The sequence below is a fragment of the Leucopleurus acutus genome (genome assembly GCF_964270905.1).
Source record: "Leucopleurus acutus genome assembly, chromosome: 16".
Classification (NCBI taxonomy): domain Eukaryota; kingdom Metazoa; phylum Chordata; class Mammalia; order Artiodactyla; family Delphinidae; genus Leucopleurus; species Leucopleurus acutus.
Window position 1 is genome coordinate 10138507 of NC_139158.1, and position 14438 is coordinate 10152944.

Consider the following 14438-nt stretch of genomic DNA (forward strand, 5'->3'; position numbering starts at 1 on the left):
CACAGGTTGGACCTCAAGAGCATGTCCTAGAGAAATCACGAGCAGTACGTAAGGATGACTGAATATATGTGCTGATTATGTTTTTTGTTTAATTCTTTAGGCCCTAATAACAGCAACCCTCAAACCTCAGCTGTTCGAACCCCTACCCAGACTAATGGTTCTAATGTTCCCTTCAAGCCTCGAGGGAGAGAGTTTTCCTTTGGTAAATACGTGTTATGTTTTTCTTTATTTCATTATTTTAAATAAAAGGAGTTAGTAAAATATTTTACTGGTTGAATTGTTTTCTTTTTTTTATTTGGTGAGTTAGTATATATTAGCAATTCAAGGCACAGATTATAGGGCCAGACTGAATTCAAATCTGGGGCCAGGACTTTATAATTGTTTGACGTTGAGCAGGCTGCTTAACCTCTCTGTGCCTCAGTTTCCTTATCTATGAGTGGGGATAACATTACTTCCTGTTCCATAGGGTTATTATGAAGATTATAAATACCAGATCATTTAAAGGGTAAAACCGTATCTGGCACGTAGTAGATACTCTAATTGTTTTTTGGGGGGGTATTTTGGTTTTCATTTGTTTTTTTATTTATTCGTAGCCAACATATTAGTAATATAATAAAACAGTTAAATAATGCATCAGGATTAGAGTAGTTATCAAGACACGCCTGTGTTTAAAACCTATATATTTTTTATTTTGTATTGCTTAAAGATGCACAATAAAAGATGAAGAAGTTCCTGCCATTGGATGTATACTAGTAACTGTTACTAACATCTTAATCGCTCTTGTTTTTTGGTTTTTTTTTTTTTTATATGCAGAGGCCTGGAATGCCAAAATCACTGACCTAAAACAGAAAGTTGAAAATCTTTTCAATGAAAAATGTGGTAAGTTTATTTTGAAATACTGTTATTAAAATATGAGGTAGCTTTTTTATAAAATAGAAAAATGTGAGCATAGTTCAGCATTTAAATATTACTGTCATCAGAAGTGTGTGGGTTTTGCAGGCATGAATTTTATAATTTCTTCCACACTTCTGAGCACCAAGAAATTGAAGAAATTTTTCTAAAATTAATGTGATTTTTTAAAAAGAAAGGTTTTAGTAGCTGCAAAATGTAATTTAAAATGCGTGTTTTTAAAAAGGCTTAGTTTTTTAAAAAGTTATAACTATGAGAACCAGTAAATGTGTTTTGTTTTTGTTTTTTTAGGTGAAGCTCTTGGCCTTAAACAAGCTGTGAAAGTGCCGTTTGCGTTATTTGAGTCTTTTCCTGAAGACTTTTACGTGGAAGGCTTACCCGAGGGTGTGCCATTCCGACGACCATCTACTTTTGGCATTCCAAGGCTGGAGAAGATACTCAGAAACAAAGCCAAAATTAAGTTCATCATTAAAAAGTAAGGAAATGAGATGAAACAAGATTGCCATGAGTTGATACAGTTTGATGCCGGGAGATGGCACATGGATTCTACTTTGGAGCTCAGCCAAACCTTAGGGTCAAAGAAGCTCTTTAAGCTGTACCTTTGTATATATTTTAAATTTTTCGTAACTGGTCAAAAGAGGGAGGGCTGTGGCTTATCAGGGGGATAACAACTTGGTTTAGTGAAGTCTATGCACAGTGACATATATATTTTTTAATATAAATTTTTAAATTTATTTTTGGCTGTGTTGGGTCTTCATTGCTGTGCGCGGGCTTTCTCTAGTTGCAGCAAGCAGGGGCTACTCTTCGTTGCGGTGCACGGGCTTCTCATTGTGGTGGCTTCTGTTGTTGCGGAGCACGGGCTCTAGGTGTGAGGGCTTCAGTAGTTCTGGCGTGTGGACTCTAGAGCATAGGCTCAGTAGTTGTGGCGCACGGGCTTAGTTGCTCTGTGGCATGTGGGATCTTCCCGGACCAGTGTCCCCTACACTGGCAGGTGGATTCCTAACCACTGTGCCACCAGGGAAGCCTCACAGTGATATCTTAATGGTTAATACTACTGGAGTCTAGGCAGTGGTTCAGTTGGTTTTCTTTTTTTTTGCGGTACGTGGGCCTCTCACTGTTGTGGCCTCTCCCGTTGCGGAGCACAGGCTCCGGACGCGCAGGCTCAGCGGCCATGGCTCACGGGCCCAGCCGCTCTGCAGCATGTGGGATCTTCCCGGACCGGGGCACGAACCCGTGTCCCCTGCATTGGCAGGCGGACTCTCAACCACTGCGCCACCAGGGAAGCCCAGTGGTTCAGTTTTATAAAGCCCGTTTATTTCTCCAGCTTACAGAATATTTTAAATTTCTCTGCTGTTTGCTTCGACATCTGTGAATTATGCCAACACAATTGAAGTAAATGGAAATAATTAGAGTTAACAAAACACGTTTGAAATGAATTGAAAGGAATTTTAGGTTTTATTTATTAAAGGTTACTTCTGAGTTCCCTAAGGATGCTGTCAAATAATCAAAGCTGACATTGCCAACCATAACGGCCTCCCTCTGTACCTTCAGCCAGGTCTGTAGAGGCTAAGGCCCCTGCTTCTGCTTCCTAAGAGAGACAGTCTCTTGTGTTCAGGTTTTTACCGCCTGTCTTGTTTCCATGCTACCTGCATTCGGGTCTCTTGCTGTTTCCTTCTCCAGTCTAGCATACACTCTTTCCAGGATATATTGAAACCACAGGAAGAAGCTGTTTATACTAGATGGGGCTGGGGTGGATGTTAAAATCACAATTATAATTAGTCTTTATATGTGTGTTCCTTTAGAGATCCATGTTACTTCTGTTCTTCCATTACTAAGAATGTGTATTTATAGAAAGTTGCTGGCTTTTTAAATCTCTTACTTGTTTCATTTTTAATGTTTTACTATTGGAATGTTAGCCCAAAAGTCTTTTCTCTTTTCTTGTTCTTAGGCCTGAAATGTTTGAGACGGCAATTAAGGAGAGCACCTCCTCCTCTAAGAGCCCTCCAAGTAAGCATTTGCTGCAGAAAACATGCTGTTAGACACTTACTTTGCAGCACTAATTTAGAAAACTGTTGAAAGAGTGGCTACTGAGACAAAACCAGGAAAGCTCATTCAAGGTTGGGGTTTGGACTAGTTTACGATTTTTAAGTTCTTTAATACCTAAGGATCTCCACATATCTGATGCTCTACGAAGGAAGCACCACAAGGAAGAGAAAAAAGTGAAAAACGTCTTTCAGGAAGCCTAATATCACAGAACAACAAAACATGACATGAAAAGGAACAAAGTTGGGTTAAAATATTATCTTTTGTAGTCTGAATTGTAAGCACTTTATTAGGGAAGATTTAATTACATCTGTATATGTTCTAATCTCAAGTCTCTGTTTTAAGGAAAAATAAATTCATCGCCCAATGTTAATACTACTGCATCAGGTGTTGAAGATCTTAACATCATTCAGGTGACAATTCCAGGTATGATCTCTCTGCCTTAATCATAGTTTGTGGGGCTTCATGGATGTTGAATGCACTGCACATTGTATGCTGTCCCCACCAGCCCCTGCGGAAGTTATTAACCAAATACATCACCTTGTCGGTTTATCGCTAAACAGCTCTTGGCAGTTGTTAGACTCTGCATGAGCTAAAACCTGTAGGCCACCCAGATGCCTAGGGTGCTGTTTAAAAAATTTGTATAAGTCGGCAAGCAAAGCTCTTCATAACTGCAGCATTGTCAGTTTGGTGTTATTATTAAATTGTTTGGTTAAATCATTTCAATCTTGATTCGTTTTTTAAAACATTCCAAAAACAGAAAGTGAAGTTACATAAAGCACTTAAAAATTTATCTGGTATTAAAGTCGCATTATTAAGTTACAACTTTCTCTTAACCTTTTTAGATGACGATAATGAAAGACTGTCAAAAGTTGAGAAAGCTAGACAGCTAAGAGAACAAGTTAATGACCTCTTCAGTCGAAAATTTGGTAAGTTTTGCATTTGCATAGTATAGCTTGCAGCAAGCCAGGAAATTTTGTCTCAATAAGGTCTTCAAAGTAAATCATGCTCAGGTGGTTTTAATCTGTGCTTTTATGACACTCAGCTAAGGCGCCAGGTTCATCTGTGCTTTTATGCCGTTTGTCTTGCTATAGGTGAAGCCATTGGTATGGGTTTCCCTGTGAAAGTTCCCTACAGGAAAATCACAATTAACCCTGGCTGTGTGGTGGTTGATGGCATGCCTCCTGGAGTGTCATTCAAAGCCCCCAGCTATCTGGAAATCAGCTCCATGAGAAGGATCTTAGATTCTGCTGAGTTCATTAAATTCACAGTCATTAGGTACGTGGGAGTTCCTTGCTTGGTCATAAGAATGAACCTGCAGATCATTGAGGCTGAGTCATCTTCCAAAATGTAGTCATATGTAGTAAGTTTACCGTGTAATGAAATGAACTGTAGTGAAATTCTTTAGTTACTGTACTATTGGATTCTTTCTTCCTTGTGCTGACTCAGTTCTCTGGTTTTTAAGGCAGGGGATTGTTAGCACACCATGGCCTGTGGACCAGCTCCAGCCTGCCATCTGCTTTTATTTTAGTTTTATGTCTTCTTATAACCCAGTCACATCCGTTTGTTTACATATCGTCTGTGGCTGCTTTCATATTGCAGTGGTAAAATTAAGTAGTTGGGACAGAGACAGTGTGGTCTACAAAGCTGGAAATATTTACTGTCTGGCCCTTTACAGAAAAATGTTGCCAGCCTCTGCCTCAGCATCTCGTCACAGGCTTTGGATCAGACAGGGATTCGATACTAAGTCACTTCTGTTTCCTTGTCTGTCCGGTGAGATTGTAGTTGTTTCCTTTGAGAGTGTTAGCTCCTTATCCACAGAGTAGGAATGGTGGTTACACCTGCCCTCTAACGGCATTGTGCGAATTGCAGTCTTTGATGTGTGCTTGTCACAGTAAGTCTTACGGTATCCTTTTGTCATCCACCTAAGCAGAAGTCCCAAGTGCCCGTCACTCTTTTCTTCCACCTCCCCAAACTTAGCTGTTACTAAATAACACCCATTCATTGTCAAGTTCCCACTGTCTGCATAGGACCAACACTCAGACAGAGCTAATGTATTACCTTCCCAAGGCCTTTTCCTCATTTCACTAAAATTACTCTATTCCCTTTGCATTGTTCCTATTCTTTTCCCACCATCTTGGTGTAGCATTTTCTAATAATGTGCCATATTAGTTATTCGTATGTCTGTCTGTCTGTAGCTTAAAAGCTATAAGATTAAGCAGTAGTGGACAGCTTTTCTCATTCTAGCACGTAGGCGGCATGGGCTAACTGTTAGTTGAATACACTGAATATGCCTGTGAACCCTTGTAGAGAAGAAAAAACCTTGTGCAATTTGTTTCTCTCTTTAGACCATTTCCAGGACTTGTGATTAATAACCGTGAGTATTTCTTGAAGTCTTCTTGGTTTTGCTCTTTTCTGGGATGTGAGAAGGGGGTGGGTGTGTGGGTGTGTGCACTTGCACGTACACTTACCTGAGAGTGTAACATTTTATTACTTCGCCTACAGCAGTAATCATTCAAAGTCATCGTTTTAGCCCTCAGTGTGCGAGGCACCAGGCACTTTCTAGATGTAAAACTGGGCGAGTTGCTTCACCTTTTTTAAATCTCAGTTTACTTATCAGGAAAATGGTAATGATATTAGTACCCATTCTGGGAGTTTTAGAGCATTTTAAATGACACATTGTGTGTCAGGCCTCTGAAACAGGGACCAGCAAGCTGCGGCCGTGTAAATAAAGTTTTATTACAGCACTGCCAGGCCCATTTGCTTATGGCAAACTGGACTGACCTGCAAAGCCTGAAATACTTACTGCCTCTTTGTAATAAAGCTTGTTGACCCCTGACCCTAGTATGTGCTCAGTAAGCAAAATCTATATTTGTTACTGTTTTTACTACTACTGCTATTACTTTTACTATTAGTTTGTAATTATTGGGCTGGAAAAAGTAAGTCTTTTAATGTGATTTAGCTACTTCTGTTGATATTTAGGCCTAGTGTCTGGCAGCCACTGGGCCCTCACATACTGTTGCATGAACAAGTGTAAGTGTTCTTCCAGTTCCCTGATGTTCGTATCAGTTTAAACAGTGTATTTTTTTTAGCAAAACTTAATTATGCTAGTATGTTTTATGTTCTTCTGTTAACTTTGTTAAAAAATTTCAAAAGTGAGAATCATCCCTAACTAATACCATTAGCGTTTCAGTCTTTTTTCCAACTGGTATTATTCCATCTCTTTAAAATCCATCTGTATTGAGTATTCAATTGTATACCTTATTTGTTGGGAAAGTATTCAGGAGTTTTCAGTGGTCACTGAGCAGCTGGGTCTCCTGAGTTGCTGGTTTGCCCCCTGAGCTGAGAATTGGGCCGCTGTTGTGCCTGCCCCCAGCCCCCTGTTCTGCTTCACACTATTGATGCTGTTCTGTGGCCACCACTCCTTCAGTGTCACGGATTTGGTTATATCTCTTCTGCCTCCAAGTTTCGAGTTTCACTTTATCACAAAATATATTTATTTGCTTTTTCCCCCGAGCCATGAGTTCTTTTTTAATAGAATCTGTTTTTATATATTATACTGTCTATCTTGGCCAAGTATGTTAGTATCTGGGGATGTCAGTAATGAATGAAAGAGAGGTAAACCTTGCTTCATAGATTTTCGGTCATCTTTGGCATTCAGCTTTAACGACACCCGGGAACTTTGTCATTTAAAGAAACCCCATGATAAGGTGTGGGGTTTCTTTGGGGGGAAAAAATTTATTGATCCCAATTCATCTACCTTCTGTGTAATTTTTAATTTCAAAAGACACTGTATTTTATGCCTCCCTGCTCCTTTACCTTATGTTTAAAATGTTCAGTTTTGTTCTTTTCCTTGTGCCCTAGTCTATTATAGAATTTTATGGTAATTACTCTGAATTAGTTACTTTGATGGGACATACTAGAATTTTTAATATTTGTTCCCTTCTTGTCGTAAGGAAGATAGTGCCTGTTATAGCAAAGTTGGAGCATCAGATTAGAGAATGTATGTAAAAGATGCTTTTCAAATATAACAACATATACATGTACAACATATCATTAAATTATTACTTAAATGAATCTGCTTTCTTTTCAGAGTTGGTTGATCAGAGTGAGTCAGAAAGCCCAGTGATCCAAGGTAAATTAAGCATGGTACAATACAGAAGTATTCCTACTTAGTCAATAAAACAGGTCACATAAATTGTGTGGCCTCACATGCTTACATTTACCTAACTTCAAGGGAAGTTAATTCCACAGCACACACGTACACACATATGCACACACTCGTGCACATGCAGACTTGTTTGCTTAGACTCCTTTGTCTGAAAGCCTATATAAGCTCAAACCATAGGTCCTCACTGAGAACTGGACCACATGCCATTTGTTCCCACCGTCCCAGGTCAGGAACCCTGAGACCAGTGGCGAAGAATGCAGTTGTGGGGTGATGGGGGGAGAAGGTTGTTTTTTAACTTGGCTTCTTATGCCATTTGTTTCCAGTGGTATAAACCAAAATTATGTTGGGCGGAAATGCATGCATTGTAGTTTTAAAAACTCCTTAGAAACAAAGTGTTGAGACCTGCTGTGTGATTCATTGAAAGTAACAAAAGGCTTTTATTAGAAGGGAGCCCACAGAAGAAAGGGTGGAAAGACATAGAGAAAGAAACTCCTACTTTCATGTTAGAGCTATGTTAATTAAGATTGTTATTTAAGATTTCGGTTGTGTAGGCAAATTTAACAGGTTTCAGAAAAGCAGGTTTTTGAGAGTCTGGTTGCGTAGCAGTGTATTTAATCCCAAGAATCTGTGGCTGCTGTCTCACCTAGACCTGGGCTTTGTGTACAACGTCTAGAGAGCTTTCTCCCTCTAGGCTCTTTAAATAACTGAAAGCAACTTTGGAAAAATGTTAAAGTAAAATCTTTATGTATTTCTCTTCAGAATCAGCTGAGCCGAGCCAGTTGGAGGTTCCTGCAACAGAAGGTAAAAAGAGTAGTCTGGTTGTCACAAATAAAGTGCCAGAGACAAAGGATTAATTGTGTTTCTAAAGCTGTTTAACTGGACCTGTGTGGTGGTTTTGTTTCTGGGTGAACTGGATTTGTAGTTTATGCCCAGAAACATTGTGTTTAGAGGTGACTCATGGGTTCTTTTCCTCCATTTTCCCCAGTGACTCTTAATGAATTCTGAAATAGTTGAATGACTGCTATATAACCTAGATACAGCTATTGTGGGTCCTTTACATGCATAATTAATAAAATGTTTGTTACTTTGAAAATCTTAAGTAACAAAATTTAGAACTTACTGCTAGAGAACAGTCTTATCAGTTTTAGTATCTTATAATTCCTGTTAAGTCATTGTAATGAATAGTTTGGTATGAGTAGATTTATAATTGGACAGATTTGCATTAATAGTGCAGTTAATCGGTTCCCTTTTGTTTCACTTGATAGAAATAAAGGAGACTGATGGAAGCTCTCAAATCAAGCAAGAACCAGACCCTACGTGGTAGACCTCTTCCCTCCTAGGGTAAATCACCTTCTGTGTCCAGGATGCCATGTCGTATCTATCTGAACCCACCTGCATATTCATAAGCTGAAGTGTTTCCCCTGCTTCAGCCATAAATGGCGGCCCCGCCTTCAGGGCACGTGAGGACAAAGTACAAGCATACTGGGTGGTTTGAGCTCGAAGGTTCAAGCAGAGAGATTTTCCTTGGATCAATGCATGTCAGGCAGAGAAGGCAAAGCGCTTTGCCTCAAATGGAAAATGTTTTGTTTCTAATCTATAGGTTAAATCTTGTCCTTGCCGTTGGAGTTCACTGTGAGTCAGTGTGAACAGACTGACTTTTCCCCCTAATCGTAATAACAGTACTTGCAGAGACTGGCTGAGCTACACAACCCATCGTGCATCTTGCATAATTAAGTTATAAGCCTGATCCAGTTCTTCCGAACATCTTAAACTTGGCCAGGTTACTAGCCAGGAGGGGCAGCTCTAGACCAGGAGTCAGTGAAACTTGGGTTTCATGTCATATTGAACCACATAAGCCCCAGCTGTTGAATGTTTTCATGATAGTTAGAGGATACGGTTAGCTCTCATCTGTACCTGACACTCCAGAGACTTTTTTGGTCATGGAATTGGCCATGTACTGTCAGTCCATGGATTTAAGTGGTAATTAAGTTGAGATATTAGTGAGTCACAAATTCCTATAATCAGATTAACCTGTTTTCTTGCTTGTTTGTTTTCTCTCCTATTTTAGCTTAAAGTATCAGTGGGTGAGAAGAGCTTTTCGGACCTGTTACTGCCCCAAGCTGTGTAATATACTTGTATAACAGAAATACCTTCTATACAAACCTTTTTTTCTACTTTTAGATAGAAATGTCTACTTTTTCAGCAGTTCTGTGAATTGAATTAAAGAGCAGAGTGACTGTAGATTTGGAATGGCTGGTTTACTTTGGAATGTATTATAAGGATTTTACAGCAGTGCTGGAAAAACGACAGGGAAAATGACAGGGATGAATCTCATCAGATTTTTTACGTATTCAGCAGAGCCTTCAGCTGTGGTGTTTGTTTCCCAATCAAGTGAAGATCTCTCCTACTGGAACATCTCAGCTTCTGCAGTGAAGAAAATAACCTGTGATAGTTCAGCTCTTTAGTTTTTCTATTTGAAAAGTCACTTAATTGATCCTTTTGTTCACGGTTCTCCTTAATGACTGAGTGAACAGTTAGTATCTGTATATTTGACTAAACCTTTTCCTAAGCTCTCTATCATGGTTCATATGTTTTTTATCGTAATTAAAAACCAACCATCTGGATCACCTAACAGCCAGTAAGAGGTCAGTATCTCAGCGTGTGGCTTATAGATGGAGTACAGAGAACCTCTTCCATCCACATTTACTTTTCATCCAAATAAAATGCATGGTGTAGCAGAAGTTCCAGATGAGGTATAAGTGTTTGGGCAAGCCGAATGACACTAAAGCCTCACAGTCGTGTAACCCGTTGTGGTGTGGAATTCTTTGGAACACTATTCCAGCTCGGATCAGACTCAAGGGCGTCTCATTGCCTTCATTACTTTACAGTTCTGCTTGTAACACTGAGGCTCCAGTGTGGGGAGTGAGGGGTCAGCAAGCTGACTAGGCACCCTCGGATATTCTGCGCCATTTGTAGGAGAATCTTACATGTGTTGAGATTTCACAAACAGTAAGAGTTGTAAAATACCAGCTATATGAAAAGCTAGAGTATGTGATGGCATAGAGTTTTCATTAGCTTTATCACAATATTCACGATGGAGAATTATATTACATGGTAGCAGAAATAGGCATTTTTATGTGTTGCTTATATTTTACCTCAAATTAAATTGTAGATATAGGGTAATAAATAAAATCCATCCATGCCTTTCACACACTAATTCATTTCTTTCTAAGGTGTTTTCATGACTGTGTGGGGAAACCTGGGGTGGCTCGGCGGAATGCAAGGCGAGCTTAGGTGGGCACGGTCCAGAGGCTCAGTCCCTTGTCAGGACACCACTGCTCACGGTGTGTCTGAGACTGCTGTGCCTCTGGGCTGAGCTGGGACTGGAGCCCCCTAGCTTTTTATCTGTGACATGCCAACTGTATGCAGCAAACGCATGATGTTGGAGGTCAGGGTCCCTCCCCGGGTAGAGCCCGTATGTCAGCCCCTCCCCCATGAAAACCACACACTGGCTCCAGGTCTTCTCTGTCCCTCTCCACCATCACCCTCTGCCTCTCTTTTACAAGTGTGACCTCAGGGAAAGCCAAACTGGTTTGTTCCTGACTTACCAACCGACATTAGGAGGAGACAGCTGCTGCAGTAGAATCTCAGGGTTCCTTTCCCGTGTTCTTAAGGTGTTCACAACCTTGCTGCCTCCACCCACGCTTCCCATCCCAGCCACTGGAGAACCGTAGTCATCCAAAGGCTGCTTTTAAAAGGAGTTAAGCTTGTACATGTAACTCTTTAACAGAAAGTTTGCGGGAGCACAGACTTACAAGGAGATCTGTTTCCCAGTGCAAGCGTATACATCCAGTATGAAAATTCTGTATATATGCATACACACGTCTTTTGTTTTTATATATACTATTAGAAAGCTGCTTTTATATATATATATATATATATATATATATATATAAGTTTCTTAACGTCTAGCAAGTGCATCCGTTTCTGTACTGCGGACAACAGCACAGAACCAGTGCTGCGTCCTCCTCGTGGTGACACGCAAAAGGTTTAAGAATGCTGTCCTGTCCCGTTCTGCCTCTCCTCTAAACAGGCTTATTGGTTCCTTTAAGAAATGTTGAACCTCAGGCAAGAGGTGCTGTTCCTGCATCTATCTGTCTTTGAGTGGAAGAGCCTGGAGGTGGAATAAGTCATTTTTACTTATTAACTCACTGTCGTTTTAACACACCTCATTAACCCTGCTTCCCACAGTCGGGCGTCTAAGCAAAGCCTTCCGTAGGACAGCATTGTTTCCTGGCGAGGTGACTGGCTTAGCAATTTGCCTCCTTACCTGCGATGGTCAGATTAGCCCTGGTTTCAGCACCGTGGGCTTGTTTAAAGATGGCTGGAGTGTTGCCCTGGCTTGCTCATTCGGAGCCCAGGAACCACCTACAAGACAAGCCTTCCACCGCCTGTGTTAGTGAACAGGTGGTGCATGCAGAAATGAGACAGTGGATAGATAACGTGATTCCTCACGGGGTGAGGGGTGTTAAAACTTGGCCAGCAAGGTCTTCATTAGATCAGTAAGGACCGGACTGAAAAAACAAACGACAGTCCACACAGGTCTCATCAGTAATTCTAATGTGTTTCTGGAACACGTCCTGATTCCATGATAGTTGATGGTTAAACCTTATTTTACCAGGAAATGCAGCAGAACGACTGGGAACATAGGCCTTGTGACCAAACCCAAGCTCTGCTTTTGGACAGCTGTTAAGATTAAGTAAGATTGCCAACAGAAAAACGGTGGAACCGAAGAAGTGTGTCCATCGCAGGATTGTATGCATTAAACCCCGCTTGGTGGAGTTGGGCCAAGTGCTAACGACCCCGTGCCCAGCTCTGGGCCTTGGGTGGCGGGGAGAGCTGAGCTCTGTTCATGGGGCAGCCTCTGCCCTCGGGCAGTGGGCAGAGCTGCTGTGGGCACGGCTGTCGGCAGTGCTGAGAGAAATCTCTGCATTTGCAGCCTGCCACCACTCAGACTGTGCGAGTGCACATAAGCTAACCCTGTTGAGCAGTCAGCACGTCCCAAGAGACCTTTTTATCTTTTCATTGATCTGAATCATCTGCGATGCGGGAAGTGAGGTTCGGCTTATTCACTGTGCGTTCACGCCCTATGCCCAGGCCACCTTGGGATTTGAGAGATGAGGAAATAAAGACAAGAAATGAAGTCATTGGCACAGTCTTACCTCCGAGACTGAGGGACGAGACTGGGCCCGGGTCTGTAGCGCCCAGTGTCGCCAGGACAGAGCTGCCTACTATGGCAGGCAGCCAGTGCCCCTTTGAAGTAGGCTGGCTACGTGAGCATCCTCTAGCTTCATTTCTGCCTTTTCTCTTTCCTCCCCACCAGGAACCGGAAAGGTCCGTTGGAGAGGGAGATTGAGAGACCAGACCTCTCCAGTTTCCACACCCCAGGCCCCAGTCTAAATAAACTCAAGATCCTGGTTGGCTTAACCGTTAGTGGACAGGTAACTGTCACAGTCTGGTCTCGCCTTGCTAAGTGGAAGCCCCACTTTCTGGACTATGTATTTTGAAAGATGTGGTGGTCTCCCAGGGATGCCTCGGTTTCCCTATGATAGGGAAGAAGAGGGAGACAGGATTTGGGGAATTGAGGCAGTCTCTGAGGTCCCTGTTCTACGCAGCTCTGAGTCCAGTAGGATGAGCGCAAGTGGGGCTGTGTAGCCTTCTGGTTAGACCCCCGTAGAGTTGCTCTCCAACCTCTGCAGTTTGGGTTCTGTTTTACTCCACTACCTACTAAAGGGATGGTTAGCTCTCTGTACTTCCCCTCACGGCTGCCAGCTTTCTTGGCTCAGAAGGCAGATAGGAAAGCGGCTTGTAGCAGGTGGTTGAAATCACAAGTTCCTCAGGGTATGGTGGCCCGTTGACGAGTCACAACGGGTGGACCTAGCTGCTGCTCCAGAGGGGCTTTGTAACCCCGGATGCTGGGTGAAAAACGGCAAAGCCCCTTGGCTTCCCAGCTCCCCTGCTCTGGTCAACAATGGTCTTGTGTGTCACCTTCCTCCTGTCCTGTCCCACCCCCCAACCCCCACCCCACCCCGTACCTTGTGGTTTTATTTTGAGGAAGTATCAGGAAAGGTAGCACTGAAAACAAGCTATGATACAATGCCCATTTGTAACAGTGTTTCCTGCCGGGTTTCCTTCTCAGAAGCAAGAGCAGGTGGTTGATGGGCCTTTTGTAGCATCAACTTCATGCATGATCTCAGGATGCCTGTTTAAAACCCACAGTGCCTCAAGTTGTAGAAAGCAATAATGACCCTCACCAAAGACCATGTGCTTGGCAGTGCCTGGGGGAACCTAGTGAGAGCTGTTCCCACTCGTTTCAGTAAACGAGTAGCCCCGACTCATTCACTGAACGATCCCCAACCAGAGGCAGCAGAAGCGAAAGCCCACCTCCAAGGCTCCTAAGAAGGTTTAGATAAATCCTGAAAGGATCTATAGATCTGCATGCTCTGTAATGTAGACAAACTGTCTTCTCCCTGACAACGACCCATCTATCAATATATCCTCTAGGAAAAATAATCCCTAATGAAAAATAGCAAGTGCAGGTTTCCAGAAAGGCAAGGTCAGAGCAGGCACCCTGTGGCATGTGGTCGAAAAGCCGGAGCAAGTGTTGGCTCTTGGCCTTCAGAAGAGGAGCTTTCTGTCTCGGGAGCGGCATCATTACCCCTGGTGCTTGAGGCAAGATGGGACCCTGCCGGGAACCTCTGTAAGCAAGCCATCTGTCTACAGGTGACAAGCCTGTCACCCCAGGCCTGTGCGTCTTTACTGTTCTGCACCGCTGGGCAGTAGCAGAGGTACCGAGCCCTGGGCAGGTCCCAGACGGGCTTCAGCACGCCACCAGCTTGCTCCTCTGCGCTGTGTCTGGGCTGGGGAGATGTGGAAATGGCAGCCCAGCCCTGGTGACTGGATTTGGGCGGGAGTTCTCGTGACTGGAATTAGCTTCAAGCTCTAGACAAATCACCACAAAACCCCCTGAGGCGGCAGCACGCTGCTGGATTTAGCCTTGATGGTCGGTAGGTGAGCTTCAAATAGCTCTCACCGTGTGACACATCAGGCCCCCGGGAGGAAGTGGGGCGGGAGGGTGGGCACAGGCAGTCCCTGGGGGCCGGCGTTGGGCTCCTGGCTTCGGAGTGGGACCAGCTTGCAGAGTTCCTGTCCACCTGGTATTTGTTAAGGGCCCTCTTGGTGTCAGGACCCCTGCCAGACGCCGGAGTGCAGAGGGGACAGGCCCAGCCCTGCCCCCCAGAACAAACTGCTGTCC

At 42.9% G+C, this 14438-nt stretch overlaps 1 protein-coding gene across 8 annotated transcripts in view; it reads left to right on the top strand.

The window, feature by feature from the left end:
* Positions 1–10328, top strand: part of GTF2I (general transcription factor IIi) — a 146102-nt gene extending 135774 nt beyond the window's left edge. For all 8 annotated transcript variants that reach the window (XM_082857692.1, XM_082857685.1, XM_082857686.1 and 5 more), the window contains 12 exons: positions 101–202; positions 814–879; positions 1201–1384; positions 2858–2916; positions 3298–3378; positions 3798–3881; positions 4047–4230; positions 5301–5329; positions 7046–7087; positions 7883–7924; positions 8389–8464; positions 9192–10328. In XM_082857692.1, coding sequence (XP_082713818.1) covers positions 101–202; positions 814–879; positions 1201–1384; positions 2858–2916; positions 3298–3378; positions 3798–3881; positions 4047–4230; positions 5301–5329; positions 7046–7087; positions 7883–7924; positions 8389–8447 — 932 coding nt within the window. In that variant the 3' untranslated portion in view covers positions 8448–8464; positions 9192–10328. The remainder of the gene's footprint in view (positions 1–100; positions 203–813; positions 880–1200; positions 1385–2857; positions 2917–3297; positions 3379–3797; positions 3882–4046; positions 4231–5300; positions 5330–7045; positions 7088–7882; positions 7925–8388; positions 8465–9191) is intronic.
* The last annotated feature ends 4110 nt before the right edge of the window (positions 10329–14438 follow it).